We start from the raw sequence: 19,767 nt of genomic DNA on the forward strand, positions 1-19,767 counted from the left end.
TAACTCCTTCATTAATGAGCTAGCTTTCCTCCATTGGTATAAATTGGAGTCTCTCTAGGTTGGAAAATTACAAGTGAAATGCAAGCTTCTTCCTCTAAGCAACAATATTCTTTTTCTCACTTTCAAGTTCTTCTTTGTGCTTATAATTTATTTGTGACATAGAGTATATCACAGTTAGTTCGCAGGCGGTTAACGTAATGCAGCGTGAACCGACAACCTATTGTATCCTAAGAATCGAACACCGATCAAAACCTTTTGCACTCCGGTGAGGCGATGAATTCGATTTAAAGAAACTGTGAATACACAGGCTTCGATTTGATTTGATTCTCTAATATTTATCTACAATTACGTCCATCTCTAATTTTTAAGTTCTTAATTCAAAGTTAAGAATTAAAGTTTATCAGGTGATAATACATTTTTTAAATATTAATAATAAAATTAGAAAAATTCACAACTCCACCCTGCAAAACCCTCACCCCCACTCAATTCTAACCCTAAAATCTCCTCTCTCACTCTCTAATTCCCTTCTCAATCATCTCTCTAGCGAAAACTTCACGTACATCAAATTGTGATCGTCGTTGTGATCGAGAAGTGGACTGTGATGCCACTGATTCATCCTTATAATCTGTTTCTACCATTCATCCATCCACTTGGAAAACTTCGATGGATTCCAAATGCTCCGCCATTTATGTTTCTTCTTCTTGAAGTCATCTTCACAAAGGGCGGTATATGGGTGCGCGGCACTGCGGTTGCAGTCTGGTAGACTTGTGGAGGTCATGGCAGTGTGGTGATATTGTGGTTGTGGTGTGGTGGATTTGGAGGTCATGGATTTATGGAGATCTTATAGCTAGTCTGCTGTAGATTTGTGGAGGTTTAGTGGTTGATTTGCTCTCTGCTGTGGATATGTGGAGGTTGTGGTGGCGACATTGGTTTTGGGATTTTTCAGTGGGTGTGGTGAAGATGAAGATAGAGGAGATGGTAGTTGTGATTTTTGGTTCAGGTGATGGTTGTAGCAGTGGCGGCTACGATGTTGAGATGGTGGTGGCAATGGTTGTGCCTATGGTTGTGATTGTGGATTGGTGGCGATGGCGGTGGTGGCCATGATGGGAGAGACGGCTACGATGGCAATGATTATGGTTTGGGAATTTTTTGGTTGGTGGTGATGGTGATGGGGCTGTGTTGGATTGGAATTGTATAAAGAGGGATTATGACCAATTATTTAGTTATTGTGATCAATAAATTAGTAAATTTGTTACCAACAAATAATATGTGGCAAATGATTTGAGATTGTAACCAATAAATTGGATATTTTGTAACCAATAAATAATATATTATCTAAAAATTTGAACCATGACTTATAAAATTTGTGATTTGAGAACAATATATAAATTGTGAGCTATAATTTTTTTGATTTGTGACTAATAAATAAATTATGACCTATAAAATTTTTAATTTTTGACCTCTAAAATTTTTGATCCGTGACCAAGAAATAATTTGTCATCAGTTAATTCTATAATTTGTGATCAAATAATATAAAATTGTGACATTAATACATTGAATTAGGAAAATCTATTTTTAATTAATTATTTCATAAATAAAATTTAATTAATATCGATTGTTGAAATTTGAAATGATATTTCTTAATTTTGAAACGGATCAAACTTAATGTCTTAGATATGAAATTTTCCGTTTGGATTATCTGCCGACAAAGAGTTTTGTAATTGAAATTATAGAATTAGTAGTCTTTATACATTCAATAATGGTTCCTTCAATTTGTATTACAACATAAATGCATAATACGATATGACAAAACATTAACCGTTATTATTGGCCGACATCCTTTGTCTTCCAAATTGAATTATACAGCTTCTGTCCCTGCATTGAAAAGCCCCCTTTCTAGACATGTAACTGATATGGGTCCTAAGGGACTTCGCCACCCTCACTAATAGAGAGATTGAGGTTCTATACTCAATTTTTGTGGGGTTGTCACGTGTGAGAATATATTTTTCGATAGATATTTTTAAGAGATTGATATATAAAATATACACGGTCCAGCATTTTTAATATCGGGAATTAAATTTGTGGGTCAATAATTAAAAATTAAAAAATTGGGATTGAGTTTCATAGGCCCCATTTGGGAGCGATTTTGAGAATTGATTTTTTTACCGTTAGGAGAAACTGGGGGTCACTTGTGAGAAAAGAAGTCAAACTTTACAACTAGAATAGTAAAATAATGGTCAAAAAATCAATTTTTTTTGGTGAAAAATCACTCCCAAACACCCCCCTTAACGTCTCCATTAGAGCATGTTTGGAAGTAATTTTGAGAATTGATTTTTTGACCGTTAGGAGAAAAGTTGGTCCATCTATGAGAGAAGAAGTCAAATATAACGACCGGAATAGTGAAATAACGGCCAAAAAATCAATTTTTTTGAGAAAAATCACTCTCAAACAAGCTCTTAATATGATTTCGAGATATCAATCTTTAAGAAGTAAGGTTATGGGTTTCAATCCTATTAATTATGTGAAAATGTATGCATTATGGAAACCTTCAATGTAGAAGCTATACCACTGAACGTCCAACTTTATGAGGGGAAAATCGTCATTGATATTTCTATGAGTCTTCAAAATGGGATTATGCTAGAAAATAAAATTTTCTTTTTTATTAATGAATTCACACGTTAAATCACTCAATGTCCAACATTGTGAAAGTTTATGTCACATGCAATTCTAACATCTATATCGATAAATTTTGTAAATGTAGAGATCTATATTCACTGATTTAGGGTTCATGCCATCAGAGAAATCCACTTCTTGTTGATTCAGAAAATATGAGTGTATGTCTCTTTCGTTATGATTGTTTCTCGATTGCTCTGATCATTAAAGTTCTTTTGTATGTGATGTGAATTATCGTGTAAAGATGAATTTTTTGGGAATTTTACATGTTGGGATTCAGAGCTTCGCTTTTAAATGTCAAGATCCAAAATCACATTATCTGAAATACCGTGGAACCAAATTCTTTTTACTATTATTATAGCAACGTCAAATAGTTAGTTAGCGAAAGGCGTGTGCATTGCGAGCACAGCATATACAAATAGCATGCAATTTGAATCGCGTCTATTCATCTCAATTTACATGGCACATAGGATATGCGACATCGATACTTCTACACGCTTTAAATAAGCGAATGCTCCAAACAAAACTGAATTACATTGAAGCTCATTACACAATTAACTAGAAAAAAAATAATGAGGATTTAGCTGTAAATCACTATATACTAATAAAACGGTGGCTTTTAAAGTTTCTTTTCGGGCAGTTGGTGAGAAAAGTTATCATTGTATTGTATATGTTGCTTTTTTGGCTAAATAATTATCGATTTCGTGTGAAAACAGGAAATGTAATTAATTAATTAATTAAATCTAAGAGAGATGGGTTTTTTCACCTATCCCCTGCACATGCTTAGATACTAGCCAACCACCATGGACAAATATAAACAATAATATATTAAGACCCGCCCCCGAGGCATATTCCAGTTGTGCAAATGACAAAAGTGAGGTAGTTTCAGCCTTGCTAGCAACCGTAGTGTGAGGGTTCGATTCCTGAAATATGGAATTGGACTTTTTGTGGACACCAGTGTACGGGCAAACTCTTGTTCCCTACCTGGTTGGGACACATCCCGCGATTTACCTCCCTCATGATGCTCTAGGGATGGGGCGGTGGGGGCCCTCAAGGTTGGAGTTCAACCTTTTTTCAATAATATATTAAGACCCACCTAATTAAATTAATAAAATAAAAGTAATTAATTAACATTTAAACTTGAGCGAGGACAAAAATTTGTGCCCATTTCAAAGCGAAACATATATTCCGATTCCATGTATCATTTCAGATCTATGATCGTTCAACAATCTTTTGTGTAAATCTTGTGCCAACTACAAGGATTTGATCCCTCAACACAATCAATAGGAAGTTGTTAAATGAGCCCTAGAGTTTGGGTACTCTTTAATGTATTTAAATTTTTCGATCAATTTTTTATTTTTCTAGTCAAAGCGATTCGTCCAATCAAATTCTTTTAACATAGACAGAATTCATTGACTTTAATTTCATTTTAATGTCTTTATTAAATTAGATAAATACTAATATTTTACTTGTTATTTTTTTTTAAAAAAAATAATATATATATACACACATACGAATAAAAATTGAGCAGTAGAAAAATTTCAAAAAAATATTAAGATTCGAATTGAACCGACCATGGGATTGATTGCGCATGGCCCCGCTAATTAAGCAAAGATTGAGGAACCATGTGCCTTAGCCCCCTTAAAATCAGCTTAAGAAACTCATCCTTATTTAATTAATTATCCTAATGTGTCACAATCATAAGGCTCCTTCACCTTATTGTTTACTTTATTAGAAGTTAATTAATATTAGATTATATAACGATATGACTGTCTATATTATACTGGTGACAAATTTTTTTTCTTATCCAACCTACTATATATGTACCTAAACCCAACATCCCCTCTCCCCGTTCTTGCTAAGAGTTTTAAGAAGAGAGAGAGAGAGATCCAATAGAAAGAATTTAAAAAAATGATCAAGTTAAGGTCAAAGAGGCTATTCAGAAGCAGATCTAAGCTTAGCACTGGTGGCGCCACCCATGGTGACGGTGGAGCCGCCATAAAGGGCTGCAAAGTCAATGGTGGTGAGATCAAATGGGAACTACGTCCAGGAGGTATGCTTGTTCAAAAGAGAGATTATAAAGTAAGTGACAACGAGGTGATGATCACAATTAAAGTCTCTACAGTCTCCCAATGGCATGATATATCTGTCCAAGCAACTTCAACTTTTGGTAAGTCTGAAATTCGTAATTATGATGTTCCATTTCACGGGAGAAAATTTTTAATTTTGTCATCAATTTTGCTTAGGAAAAGCTCGCGTTGGGCTATTTTTTAATATAGTTACTTCCTTTCTTTAAATTAGTCGAACATTCTCTTACTTATATAGTTGAATGAATACCAATAAATAAAATAAATAGCACATCATATTCGAGACGTACTAATTCCTATATGATTTCAAGAAAGTTAACCCGATTCTGGTTCTATTTGTTAAATTTGCAGGGGAATTAAAGATTATTTTGTCAATATTAACAAATTTGGAACCAAAAGAGCAAAGGCTGTTATTCAAAGGGAAAGAAAGGGAAGACAATGAATATTTGCACATGGTTGGGGTAAGAGACAAAGACAAGGTTCTGATGTTAGAAGATCCGGCCATCAAAGAGAGGAAGCTTGTCGGGTTGTCGGGGCGCCAAGTGATCGGGTCACCTTATCGAACCATCACTGTCTAATTAATCAAATTAATTAGTAGATATTAATTTACTATCTTATAATTTGTTGAATTAACTAACTGTAAAAGTTATCAAGTGTAATGATGAATATTTTATAAAATTGTGGAGGCGAGGGACGTTATTTGTATTATTCCCTTGTTAGCTGACCAGCCACATTTATTTGATGTAATCGGGTCATCATTTCCGCATTTTCGTTTAAGACTGTTGGATGAAAATAAAGAACAAATTTTAGGAAGTGGTTCCTTTTTTAATGTAACGTTGTTAGGACATGTGAACGGTGGCTTGGATGCATACGAAGCTACTCGACCTCAAGAGAACCCAATAACTCCTTAGGTTGACCGAGACCTCCAAGTGTGGGGATCGATCTCAACCATCCCTCTTTTCGGTTTGGTCGAGTGGCCTTCATATTGTGGAATTAACTTCTAAGGATCTACAAATCAATGACGCTTGAGGTTTTACATATTCTTTCTCAATCAAGATTTTATTTTTCAATTTATTTTATGTTCATGAATAATTCGAAATTTGATGACATGCATGAATTAATTCCTATTTGATCATATTATCCAAACATATTTAAAGTAAACAGTGAGGACTCCATTATCCATGGAGGCCTTAAGTTGATCAACCCTAGCATTTTCCGGCATTTTAGCAAAAACTGCGCCACGGTTGCACTCAATGCAATGCCATTCCTCTGTAATTTTATCAGAATCCTATTGAACATCTACGTGAAATGCAAGGAGATACAAGGATGATGGGCCTTATGAAAACAATTGGAATGTATTAAGGGTAAATTACATAAAATCAAGTACTTAAACTTTCAAATTCAAAATTCAAAGATGAAGTTTACTAATGTAAAACTCAGGTAGTATATATAATTAATGCCCAATTCAATTAAAAACCCTAATCATTTCTCCCATTTTAATTTTCAATCCCGCCTCTCTTCCCTCTCTCTTCCCACGTCAACTTCTCCTTCCTCTCTACCCTCCATCAATAACTGTCAATGTTGAGGAGCGTTGCACCGTCGAAGATGTGAGAGTCGAGCAACAGCATAGTTGCTACAGTGCGGCGCCATTGTAGCCGACGATAATTTTTCTAGTACTAGCCTCCATATTAATAAGCCCCATCAAGCCTTTGAACCTTTCTTCAGACCAAATTCTTTTGCAAATTTGGCCTTCAAAATCTGTCCTCAAAATAATCTGTGACCAATTAATTCGAAGATATGTGACCAATAATTATGAATCCGTGACCATTAATCGTGTAACTGTGACTTTATTATATTTAATTAATAAATATTTTCCATTAATTATACAAAAACCTAAATTTTGAATTTTTAAACTTTATAACTGATTTGTAAATTAGTGTAAACAATACACTGGACCTATAAATTTTTTCCATGCATTAAATGACAAGGTTAGCTCAAACAAAATCAGTTCAAGCCCAAGTGATGTTTTAGTAAGTACATTAAAGCCCAAAGCTACCTCATCTACACTAACAAACTATTGAAAAATTTATGGTCTTTTGGCATGACTTTTGCTTTTATTTTTACTCCCTCTATGAAAGCTTTTGGAGGAATCTACATTAATTTTTATTTTAAATCTAATTTTTAAAAGAATTCTTATTACGGAAGTGATTTTACATGAAACCATGTTGGACCATCTTTCTTTAAAAGCCCTTCCAACTACACTTTCATAAAATTAGTTAAAGGAAAAAGTCTCCGTGTCAGAAGAAAGCTTGACAGAGGCTTTGACAGCCTTCTCACAAAGCCAGGCCCTGCATGAATAAATAATTGGGAGAAAGAAGCTGCCCCACCCCCATAATGTGAGGGTTGATCAGGGCTTCTGGCACCAATTTTTTGGTAGTGTAGCATGGTCCTTAATTAAAAGGGTTCTAAAACCTCCTTTAGACTTTTAAAAACTATACCAAATGGGCACTTAGTGAAGCGGCTCGTGGCTTTCTCATAATAAGAAATAAAGAATTTCTTTCAACAGAGTACAAATCACGGAACTCTTTTTTCTTTTATAAATCCTCCACTGATCTTCAAAATTCTTCCTTCAATCATTTCAACCCTCCGCATCCTCTTTGCTTAGCCAAGGAAGATCGGCCATGAAAATGTGGGCTTCTGTGGTTTCTTTCCAGTCAATTGGTATATGCGCTGGTTTTTTGAAAATTTTGTATGCTGTATTTCTTTACCTAAAATAAGGTTTTGCTCCAATCTTCTACTATATTCGATAGTTTAAACTTTCTCTAGCTTCATCTTATCAGTCTTGAATTACGGCAACTTCTTTTAGAGGACTGCTAAGAAATTGTACTTAGGGTTGGTATTTTTACTTGGAACGATTCGAACCATATCAAAATCGAATCAAATTGAATGAAGTGGTTCGGTTTGATTTCAATTAAAATCGTTATGTTTTGATCATCAACATAACTCAAATGTATTCAGAATAGGCATGCAAAGGGAAATAAGAAAATTTGTTTAACAATTTAGAGTTTAAATAAAACTTGTTTTCGAAGCATAAAAGAACAAGAACAGATCGAATCAGGACAAATTCCTTTTTCTTCTTTCCATAGAACTAAAGCTCCATTTTCACAATCCCAAAACGCAGCAGACTGTACCAAAATTCACAAAAATGTACCAAAATGCCGAGCCCGTCAGAATACACGCGAGTATGTGAAATGCACCAAAAGGCGCCAAACATTACCAGAATGCGCAGAAGATACCAAAATGCTCCAAGTTGTTGCTCGCGTCTCACTTCAAATGCGAAAGTACTAGTCCAACTTTGGAAACAACATATAGTTTCATAAAATTGGATGGTTCCCATGTTGGGGAGTGTTGACACACAAAAAGTTCAGCCCAAATCGAATAGCCCAAGGAATGAAACCCAATTGGAGGATCCCCAAATCAGATAGTCCAAAGAATGGTCCAATCAGGCAATTCAGGATAAAGACCCAAATAGGGAAATCCATGAACGCGGTAATACCATCGTCCAACCTTGCAAGTCGCCCAAGATTTGAGCGAATGGATTGCCATGCAGTCGCCCAGAGCTGTTACCCTGTTCTCACCCAAACCTTCGAGTCGCCCAAGATCTTAGCAAACATAAGACGTTATGGTTATCCAAAAGTGCAGTTAATGAAGCAGTTATTGAGTAGCTCTATCACCTTCCACGATTCAAAGAATTCAATTGAAGACAGTTGAACGACAAAAAGTAATGGCAGCAGTTAGAGAAGGCAGTTCTATGACAAGTTGGCCATTATGAAAAAAGTGGGCAATTATAGAGCGATCAATCAGTTTTTAAGCGGTTGATCACAAAAAGGTCATCCAGGGAGTATAAAAGGAAGAAAAGACAGAGCAACAGACCCAAATCAAACACTCTCAAACAGAGAATATGTAACTTTCAATTTCTTAATTTAGATTTAAACACTTCTTTTCAGTAACTCGTGTGCTTCCGCCCCTTAGAGGCATTCTGTTTTATTTTCCAATTGTAAAGTCATCGCCAATAAAAATACCCATTTTTGGGACTTTGTTTCAAGAGGTTTGTCCCTTACATAATCGTCTGATCCCTTTTTTAATTGTTAGCGACTAACCCGCGCGAAACACTTTGCTTCACCTTTACTTCCACTTTGTTTAGTGTAGTGAAAACATTCGCATCGCCGTCCTAAATGCATCGCTGCAATGACGTGCAAGGAGGCTGAGAAGCACTCTCAGCAAGTAAGGTGGCTTGCAGGCGTCCTTAAAAATTGTCTTCCATCATCGAACTCCTTGTAAGGAACATGGAGACGATGGGAAGAACTTCGCTGGCCAAAGAATATTTCCTATATCTCCCATACCAAAGGTGATATCAAGAAAGATGGCAAAATGGGCAGATCAAATGATCCATTTCCATGGAAGACGAAGATTTTGGATCGATTGTCAAAATGCCAAACAATGGCAGCAAATTGATTTTGAAGAAGAAAATGGAAGTGAAAATGACAAGTGTGGAATATAAGTGCATTTATAGAGGCGTGAAGGTGAAAAGACAGAATATGAACAGCCACATTCGTGCCTAGTAAATGGAATTAAGTGACTTAAAGTCTTGGAAAAAGAGGCAGAAATATCAAGAGAAAATGTGCAATTTTTTTTGACATAAAGCAGTTAAATACTTGAGCGGTTGACGATTAAAAGACAAATATCAATAAATACACAAGAAGTTAAAATAGTTGTTCATTAACGATGATGGCTGCTATTATGATCAAAATTAGTAATGGATATCAGTACAAAGTTACAAAGGGAAAGTCAATATGAAATTACAAAAAGAAAAAGTTAAGGCATTATATGTTTTAATTACAATTCGTCCCATACCAAACGAATTCTTTCCCTAAGTCTCCCCGAGTCCTCGCTCTGCCGAGAAGAAGTGATATTCAATTCAGCCACAACATCATCATCAACTTCCAGCTTCTTGTACTGCTCGACCAAAGACTTGGTTCGCTCAATTCCTTGGGAGGCATTACGTTTTTTAGCAGCCATTCTCGCCTTGCAGTCGTCCATCTTGGCTTGAAGCTCCTTCATCTGTGCAGCCAAACCAGTCATCAAAGAGTCTTCAATCATGACTTCCAAAGAGATTTATTTCAATTCGTCCTCAGCTTTGTTGATCTCCAAAAGCAAGGACTCTCTTTCAGATACAGCGCGAAAATATTGAGTACTCTTAGCCTTCAGTTCAACATTTCTGGCTAGCAAGGAGAGAATCTCGGAATGGACAACTTTCAACGTCGCTTTAAAATCAGCAGAAAGGTTGAGCGACGGACGTGTTAGTGCTTGCTCCAACTTCGCACTCAAATGCTCAAACTTATCCTTATGCTTAGCAGCATTAGCCTTACCGATGTCCGTATCCATGAAGGACACATACTCAAATATCAACTGCTTGAAGAACTTCATATCTTCCTCTAAAGAAGCAGAAGGACGGCTGGCTGAAGTAGGGTGAGATGTCATGACTTGCCCCCAGGAAGTGAACAAGTCTTGGATGGAATGCACAATTTTATCAGCATCTTGCAAAAAAAGTTGCCAACATTGAAAGTTTTCACTACACTAAACAAAGTGGAAGTAAAGGTGAAGCAAAGTGTTTCGCGCGGGTTAGTCGCTAACAATTAAAAAGGGATCAGACGATTGTGTAAGGGACAAACCTTTTGAGACAAAATCCCAAAAAGGGGTGTTTTTATTGGCGATGACTTTACAATTGAAAAATAAAACAGAATGCCTCTAAGGGGTGCAAGCATACGAGTTACTGAAAAGAAGTGTTTAAATCTAAACTAAGAAATTGAAAGTTACATATTCTCTGTTTGAGAGTGTTTGATCGGGGTCGTTTGCTCTATGTCTTTTCTTCCTTTTATACTCCCTGGATGACCTCTTCATGATCAACCGCTTAAAAACTGCTTGATCGCTCTATAACTGCTCACTTTCTTCATAGTAGCCAACTTGTCACGGAACTACCTTTTCTAACTGCTGCCATTACTTTTTTGTCGTTCAACAGTCTTCAATTGAATTCTTTGAATCGTGGAACGTGATAGGGCTACTCAATAATTGCTTCATTAACTGCACTTTTGGATAACCATAACGTCTTATGTTTGCTAAGATCCTGGGTGACTCGAAGGTTTGGGGGAGAACAGGGTCACAGCTCTGGGCGACTGCATGGCAATCCATTCGCTCAAATCTTGGGCGACTTGCAAGCTTGGACAATGGTATTACCGCGTTCATGAGTTTTCCTATTTGGGCCTTTATCTTGAATTGCTTGATTGGGCCGTTCTTTGGACTATCTGATTTGGGAATCCTCCAATTGGGCTTCATTTCTTGGGCTATTCGATTTGGGCTGAACTTTTTGTGTGTCAACAATTACTCCCCAATATGGCAGAATTAATACCAATTATTAATTTTTGCCATATTCACTTTGTGTTTCCCAGCAACATTCGAAATTTCCAAGAATTTCAATCATTGTTTTCCTCCATAGCCTGAAAAGGTGTGACGTTTGCAAACCCTTATAACCCCCAAATACACGCCATTTCATTGCATCACTAAATCACGCCTCATTATTTCGCGCTTCTCTCTCGCAATATTACTGTTCATCTTCTTGCTTCTCTACTACGTTTTTTAAGCAAACTTCGACAAATTCTATTTCGTTCCTAATGGCTGCTTCACAATCCCAACCTGATGACTCCTTCAGTTTCGAAGACTTTCAGAAACTCCTCACTCGGCCATATATAACTCTGAACTTTCTTGCACAGCCAATGTTAAACTCAATGAGTTCTATTTAGGTCCTTCATTCAACAACGCCGAGGCCATCGAACAAGCGACGGTCAGTCAGCTATTCCCTTGTACTTAAAGCCCTCCGTTTCTAAACTCTTTGCCGCTGAGGCCGCTTCGCGAAAGAGGTATTCGCACTTGGCCTAAATCCGATGTTGTTTTTCGTAGATGGCATGCTCACCTTGTGGACCATGGTCCTACTAAAGCAATTTTTGATAGTGCTAGGATTTCTGATTTGTTAGAAATCTCTCTTCAACCCCCATTTTTGACCCAACACTTTTTCCAATCGCTTTAAGTTTTTGGTCTTCTGAGTATAATACTTTTGTTTTCCCTCTTGATCCCATGTCCATTACCTTAAGGGATGTTGGAGCGCTAGTAAATCTGCCACCTTTGGGCGATATCATTTTCCTTAGTATTTTGATTTCTGGTGTCGCCCCAAAATTTGATAGAAGACTCACCGAGTCTTATTCAAGCCTGCAAACCTGTCATAATCACTCGAGCGCTGAGCCTTCCCATGCTGAGCGTGTGGCCTTTCTTCAGATTTGACTTTGTAAATACATTTTGTGTGTGCCAAGCATGAAGCCCTCCATGAGCTATTTACCCATAGTGCATGAATTGGCGCGTGGTAGGCCTCTAAATTTGTGTTCTTTCTTTTTAGCTGCCCTCTATAGAGGCATGACTTCTCTTCAATCCCAATTGAAGAATGGTGCATCTCACACTAGCAGTGGGCCTCTTTGGTTCACTCAAATGTGGTTAAGAGCCTATTTTTCATCGCTTGGTACTCTATCCTTTTCCAGTCCTTCTGCTAGCTGCTATGGGCTAACCATTGATCCCCTGACTCTTGTAAATATGTCCAGAAGAGATATTTTTTCATTCTTTTATACTTTGGATTCAATCCCTTCCTTCTTTCCTTTTCCTCCCTTTTTGACTCCAGATTATGTGCAACCTCCATCCACTCTGAATAGTGTGAACACCTCTCTGTTCGTTTGGATTCAGTTTTTGACCGGGAGGGAGTTGTTCCATGATATTTTGACTCGGACCAATGCTAAAACTGGGGTTGAAATATATGCTCCCCAATTTTTTGCTCACCAACTTGGTTTTGGCCAAACTTGGCCCGTTCCCCCTTACTATTCAAGAAATTTGATAGACCGCTTCCATACCATTAATAAGGCAGAGGCAGAAGCTATAGATGCTCGCAATATTCTTTTGACGAGCAGCTTTTCATTAGCCCCCTTCAATTCTAGCCGTGTCATCCATCCCCTTTTTGAATGACTCTGACCGTCATTGAAGCGCAGATTGTTTGCGACTGATGCCAATCGTGCTTTCCATTCACTGGACCAGCCAAACATTTCTTTCACCTCTCCTGTTTTGGTCACTCCTGTGTCCATTAGGAGTCTCTCTTCCCCTGTTTGTACTAAAAAGTCTGCTCGTCCATCGACTTCTCTTCTTGCCAAGCCTACTGCAGCTAAAAGTGTCCCAAGCTGCAAACGGACAGCCTCAGCATCTCCCATTTTGGAGGATGATGCTGATGATGATACCCCTCTCATCGTCAGGAGGAAGGTAATTAAATTGGTTTACTCACAAGCATACCTTTCCATACTTGAAGCTTTTCTTTGTGCTGATGGTTTATTTGGATTTTTCAGAAAAGTTCAGCCTCTCCTTTGAAGGCTTTGGTGTTGGCAGCTCCTGCTCCATCATCCTCTGCTGAGGCTGCTTCGTCCAAACCAGTTGATGAAGGGACTATGCTTAAAGAGAAATCTTCAGTCCCAGAATCTTCATCACAACCAATGGACGAGACACCTTCTTCCCAGGGCGTTGACCCCCCAAACGTCGAAACAAAAGGTAATTCATTTTTTGATGATTTACCTTTGCTTGTGCTATTGGTTTTTGATTTGTTGCTTTTTGAGTTCTGCAGATGCTCCCATGAGTCTGCCCGTTGCGGCAAGGTCTTCTTGCTTAGACAAGGAGAAGTCCTCACGAATGGTGGAGCCACAAGTGGTAGATTTGGCTGGGGATATGACACCTTCTAAGATTGCTGATGAGGTAATCTTTGCTTCCATTTTGTTTAGTGTAGTGAAAACCTTCAATGTTGGCAACTTTTTTTGCAGGATGCTGATAAAATTGTGCGTTCCATCCAAGACTTGTTCATTTCCTGGGGGCAAGTCAAGACATCTCACCCTGCTTCAGCCAGTTGTTCTTTTGCTTTTTCAGAGGAAGATATGAAGTTCCTCAAGCAGTCGATATTTGAGTATGTGTCCTTCATGGATATGGACATGGGTAAGGCTAGTGCTGCAAAGTATAAGGATAAGTTTGAGCATTTAAGTGCGAAGTTGGAGCAAGCACTAACACGTCCGTCGCTCAACCTTTCTGCTGATTTTAAAGCGACGTTAAAGGTTGTCCATTCCGAGATTCTCTCCTTGCTGGCCAGAAATGTTGAACTGAAGGCTAAGAGTACTCAATATCTTCGCGCTGTATCTGAAAGAGAGTCCTTGCTTCTGGAGATCAACAAAGTTGAGGACGAATTAAAAAAAATCTCTTCCGAAGTCATGATTGAAGACTCTTTGGTGACTAGTTTGGCTGCACAGATGAAGGAGTTTCAAGCCAAGATGGACGATTGCAAGGCGAGAATGGCTGCTAAAAAGCGTAATGCCTCCCAAGGAATTGAGCGAACCAAGTCTTTGGTCGAGCAGTACAAGAAGCTGGAAGTTGATGATGTTGTTGTGGTTGAATTGAATATCACTTCTTCTTGGCAGAGCGAGGACTGGGGGAGACTTAGGGAAAGAATTCGTTTGGTATGGGGCGAATTGTAATTAAGACATATAATGCCTTAACTTTTTCTTTTTGTAATTTCGTATTGACTTTCCCTTTATAACCTTGTACTGATATCCATTGCTAATTTTGATCATAACAGCAGTCATCATCATTAATGAATAACTATTTTAACTTCTTGTGTATTTATTGAGGATTGTCTTTTGATCGTCAATCGCTCAAGCATTTAACTACTTTATGCTAAAATTTTTACACATTTTCTCTTGATATTTCTGTCTCTTTTCTCAAGACTTTGTGCCACTTGATTCCATTAGCTAGGCACGAATGTGACTGTTCATATTCTGTCTTTTCACCTTCACCTCCCCATAAATACACGTATACTTCACACTTTCCATCTTCATTTCCATTTTCTTCTTCAAAAAACCAATTTGCTGTCATTATTTGGCATTTTGACAATCTATCCAAAACCTTCGTTTTCCATGGAAATGGATCATCTGATCCGCCCATTTTGCCATCTTTCTTGATGTCACATTTGGTATGGGAGATATAGGACATAATCTTTGACCAGCAAAGTTCTTCCCATCGTCTCCATGTTCCTTACAAGGAGTTCGATGATGGAAGACAATTTTTGAGGACGCCTGCAAGCCACCTTGCTTGCTGAGAGTGCTTCTCAACCTCCTTGCCCGTCATTGCAGCGATGCGAAGGCGCTTCACCTTCCTTTCTGCTTGCTGAGAGTACTTCTCGGCCTCTCTGGTTGCCTTTGCAGCCGTGCAATCGGGATGGCGATCAAGGCCAGTACACCCTCTTACTCGGCAATCGATCGGGAGATTAGTTTGCTCTTGATTGTAGTTTATAGAGCATTTAGCATCTTGTATTTTGCAGCTTTGTAATGAACGTTTGATAATAAAAGAATTTATTTGAACGTATTTCGCTCTGGCCCTTTTTACTCTACGATCATTCAACGCGATTTGATTACGCTTTTATTTGTTCACTTTCCCATAAGGAAGGAACATATTTTTTTAATATTTGCCATTAATGAATCTCATGTGCTTGGTGCCGTCTAAATCTTCCAAATGATAGGCTCCATTAGGCAACACATTATTTACTTTATTTGGTCCTTCCCAATTGGGCGACCACTTGCCATACTTTGGATCTTTGCTATCCAAAGGGAGTACTGTTCTCCAAACCAATTCGCCCAGGTTGAACGATTTGGCTATAACTCTTTTATTATAAAATTTAGCCATTCTTCGTTTTTGAACTTGCAATCTATCTAGGACGTCCAACTTTAATTCGTCCAAGTCCAATAAGTTTTGAACTAGTGATTCGGTATACTCACCACCACTTAACTCATGTTGCAAACACACTCTAATCGATTGCACGTTGATTTCCATAGGTAAAACGACCTCTTGTCCATAAGTAAGTTGGAAAGGAGTAATTTTGGTACTTGATCGAGACGACGTCCTATAAGCCCATAAGGCCTTCTTCAGACATTTGTGCCAATTTCTAGCATTTTCATCTATAATTTTTCTTATGATATTTTTTAGAATCTTATGAGAAGATTTTGCTTGTCCATTGGATTGAGCGTAATATGGTGTGGAGTTCAATAATTTAACTCTAAACTCGCTCAAGAATTTATTCACTTGATCCCCATTCAAAGATGTTCCGTGATCTACCATCAAAGTTTTTGGAATTCCAAATCTATAAATGATGTGATCACGGATAAATTCTATGAGATTCTTTTGGGTGATCTCCTTTAAAGGTACTGTCTCTACCCACTTAGTAAAATAATCAGTTACAACTATAACAAAAGTATGTTGCTTGGACGATGGGGGATAAATCTTCCCTATCAAGTCAATCGCCCAACCCTTGAACGACCAAGGTTTAATAATAGGTATCATCTCTCGTACTGGCGCCCTTTGTATTGGATCATGCTTTTGACATGCTAAACCACTCTTTGTATACTGAACACATAATTCTCCCATCTTTGGCCAAAAATATCCACTCCTAATAATTAACCATCTCATCCTTTAGCCAGCTTGATGAGCTCCACATATCCCTTCGTGCACTTCAGTAATGATCGTCATGGCTTCTTGCAAACTTACACATTTTAGCAATATACCATCAGAGCGTTTTTTAAACAATTCTTCATCTATTAGTGTATAGTTTAGCAAACGCAGCTTTATTTTTCTACTATTTCCTTTATTAGGTTTTTTAAGGAACCTTTTAATCTCTGTCCTCCAATTCATTGCATCTCTATCTTGTACACAATGAAATTCAATCCTTCTCGCCCTTCTTTGGATCACGGGCAATATGGTTCTATACTCACAAATAGACTTCCAATTTAAAATATTTGAGTACCCTAAGGCCATCTGGGCTAACTCATTTGCCACGTCATTATATATCCTATTAACGCATTGAAATTCTACTTGGTCGAATTCTTCTAACAACTTTTGGGCGATTTCATATTAACTCATGATGGAATCACTTTGGCATTTAAAATCACCATTCAATTGGTGAATTACCAATTGAGAATCGCCTCTAATGATTACATTCTTTACCCCCATATCTATCATTAGTTCTAGACCCACGATTAAGGCTTCATATTCGGCCTGATTGTTGGTGCACATCCTATCCAAAGTGAATACGAACTTGTAGCAAATTTCTAAAGGATTTATCAATGCTACTCCTACTCCTACACCATTAGAGATTTTTGACCCATCGAAATACAACACCCCAGGTTTTAGTTCGAATGAATTGATTTCTAATTCAATTTCTTCAGGCATGTCAAGGCATGGATGATCGGCTAGAAAATTAGCCAAAGCTTGATTTTTGACTGCCTTTTGGGGTATGTATTGTATTTCGAATTCTGATAAAGCTAACGTCCAAAGGCCTACCCTTTGGTGTAAAATAAGGCGAGAGAACATATACTTAATCAAATTTACTCTAGAAATCAAATAAATAGTTACGGACCGTAAATAAACCCTTAATTTTGTACATGTGAAATACAATGCAAAACATAATTTTTCGATAGCAGAATAATTACATTCACATTTTGTTAACCGTCTGCTCAAGTAGTAAATTGCCCTCTCTTCACCAAATTGGTCATCTTGCGCGACCATTCCAGCTATTGATTCTTTTTCAGCCTATACATACACTTTCATTGGCCGTCCTTAGATTGGTGACACCAACACTAGTGGATTTGATAAATATGCTTTCAGGCTTTCAAAAGCCTTTTGATGTTCTTCTTTCCAGACGAATCCGTCCTGATTTTTGAACTTTAAAAGTGGCGAAAGACTTTAATTCGCCCTGCACAGTTAGAAATAAAGCGTCTTAAAAAGTTTACTTGGCCTAGAAACCTTTGCAATTCTTTTTTGTTGCTAGGTGGTTTGGCTTCTAAAATGGCCTTCACTTTATTTTTATCAAGTTCAATCCCTCTTTTGTGTACCAAAAAATCAAGAAAGTTCCCTGCATTAACACCAAATGCACATTTCAAGGTATTCAACTTTAGCTTATATTGCTTTATTCGCTCAAATAAACATCTTAACTGTTCGAAATGGTCCTCTTCTTTAATGGATTTGACCACTATATCATCTACATACACTTCAACAAACTTGTCTATCATATCATGAAAAATTAAATTCATTGCCCTTTGATAAGTTGCTCCTGTATTTTTCAGGCCGAAAGGCATGACTACCCATTCAAAACATCTTAGAGACCTAGGGCATCTAAAGGCAGTTTTGTGTATGTCTTCCTCAACTATATAAATTTGATTGTATCCTGAATACCCATCAATGAAGGAATACATAACGTGTCCGACAGTTGAGTCTACTAAAGAATTTACCGTGGGCATTGGATATTCATCTTTGGGTGTGGCTATATTTAAATTCCTAAAATCCATGCACACCCTTAGTTTACCATTCTTTTTTAGTATTGGCACGATATTGGACAACCATTCGACATACCTGGTTGTTCTAATAAAGCCTGCTTTTAATAATCGCTCTATCTCGTTCTTAATCTCACGGAGTACATTAGGAGCAAAACGTTTGGGAGGTTGCCTATGAGGTTTAAAATTAGGATTAGTTGGTAATCTATGTTCCACCAAGTCTCTATCTAAACCAGGCATTTGTTCATATTCCCAAGCAAAACAATCTTTATACTCATTTAACAAAGCGATTAATTTATCACTAACTTCTTGATCGAGCATCTAGCTGATGAATGTTGGACGATCTTCTCCTTCATTGTCAATATTTTCTTTAATCAGAGGGTCTTGTACTTGAGCGTATCCAGGCTTGATGATCTGCATTACTTCATCGTCCAGTTCCCCTGTAGGCACTTCTTCTTCTAAACAATCCACCTTGTTGACTTTTCGGCCAATACTTTGTTCCAATTCGAATACTGCTAATTTGTCTTTCAACGTTTTCAGGGCTGCCTCTTCTTTCGTCTCGTCCTTGCATTCTTTATTGAAAGCCATTAATTTGGCTTTGAAGGCTTGAATATCGGTCATTTGCTTTTGTTGCTTAGAACTCATTCAAGACTCCTTGATTATTCTTTTGCCAATTAATGGCTCTTCTAGGGCCACTATATTTGGCCTCATCTGACTGAACATTTCAGTGAGTGCGTCCACTGAAAATGGCTCTTCACTCTGCGCGACAATTTGAGTTTCTTCCCCATCTTGAATTACCCTGACAGGTCCATAGTTTCCTTTGTACATGAACATTTCCACTGAGTTTGCTTCTGCGATAAAAGGCCTATGATCGGCCTGCATCACCTCTGCTTCACCCTTGTTATTCTAAAAAACCAGGCATTAATGGAGCGATGAGGGTATACAGCGACTTCCGTGTATCCAATCTCTTTCTAGTAACACATTGTAACTAGTAGGACCATCTATTACAAAGAAGACTGTGGTCCTAGTAGTTGTCCCTTCTGTCTCGCTCAAACTTTGATCTCCCAGAAGAAGTTTCTGGCAACTCGTTCATTGATTCATCTGTACCAGTCTCTTCACTGTCTTTGAGAACATTTTGATTGGCTACCTCGAGTAGTTTAGATGCCTTAGGTCGTGGCACTCCCTGTTGTTGCCTCATCATTCGTCCATAATTTCGTTGGAAACGCTTTTGTTGAGTTCTAGTCATCTCGTTAAAGGGTATCGCCTTTTCTGCATAATACTGGAACGAATGCCATACATTTGGTTGGCGAGGTTGCGGCCTGAATGTTCTCCCATTATTTACTGGCATGAACTGCCTCTCAAAATGCGGTCCCTTATAGAACGATGTACCTCGCCCTCTACCAGGCTGAGCGTTTGGGAAGAAAGTAGGGCAATGGGGATGCTGCCATATCCCTGGTTTCTCCGTATTCCCACTCACTTCTCTTTTACATCTTGCACACAAGACGTCT

At 37.8% G+C, this 19,767-nt stretch overlaps 1 protein-coding gene across 1 annotated transcript; it reads left to right on the top strand.

The window, feature by feature from the left end:
- Positions 1–4,533: 4,533 nt before the first annotated feature.
- On the top strand, positions 4,534–5,573 carry LOC111389158 (BAG family molecular chaperone regulator 2-like). The gene is made up of 2 exons (XM_023014040.1): positions 4,534–4,843; positions 5,112–5,573. The coding sequence occupies exons 1-2, from the start codon at positions 4,585–4,587 to the stop codon at positions 5,336–5,338; spliced, it is 486 nt and encodes a 161-aa protein (XP_022869808.1). The 5' UTR covers positions 4,534–4,584; the 3' UTR covers positions 5,339–5,573.
- The last annotated feature ends 14,194 nt before the right edge of the window (positions 5,574–19,767 follow it).

The sequence above is a fragment of the Olea europaea genome, unplaced genomic scaffold, assembly GCF_002742605.1.
Source record: "Olea europaea var. sylvestris unplaced genomic scaffold, O_europaea_v1 scaffold567, whole genome shotgun sequence".
NCBI lineage: Eukaryota > Viridiplantae > Streptophyta > Magnoliopsida > Lamiales > Oleaceae > Olea > Olea europaea.

Bases quoted from the DNA above. Each gene is read 5' to 3' on its own strand.
- LOC111389158 (XM_023014040.1), top strand. From the start codon at position 4,585: ATGATCAAGTTAAGGTCAAAGAGGCTATTCAGAAGCAGATCTAAGCTT. The intron at 4,844-5,111 runs GTAAGTCTGAAA...TTAAATTTGCAG, and splicing joins CCAAGCAACTTCAACTTTTG to GGGAATTAAAGATTATTTTG.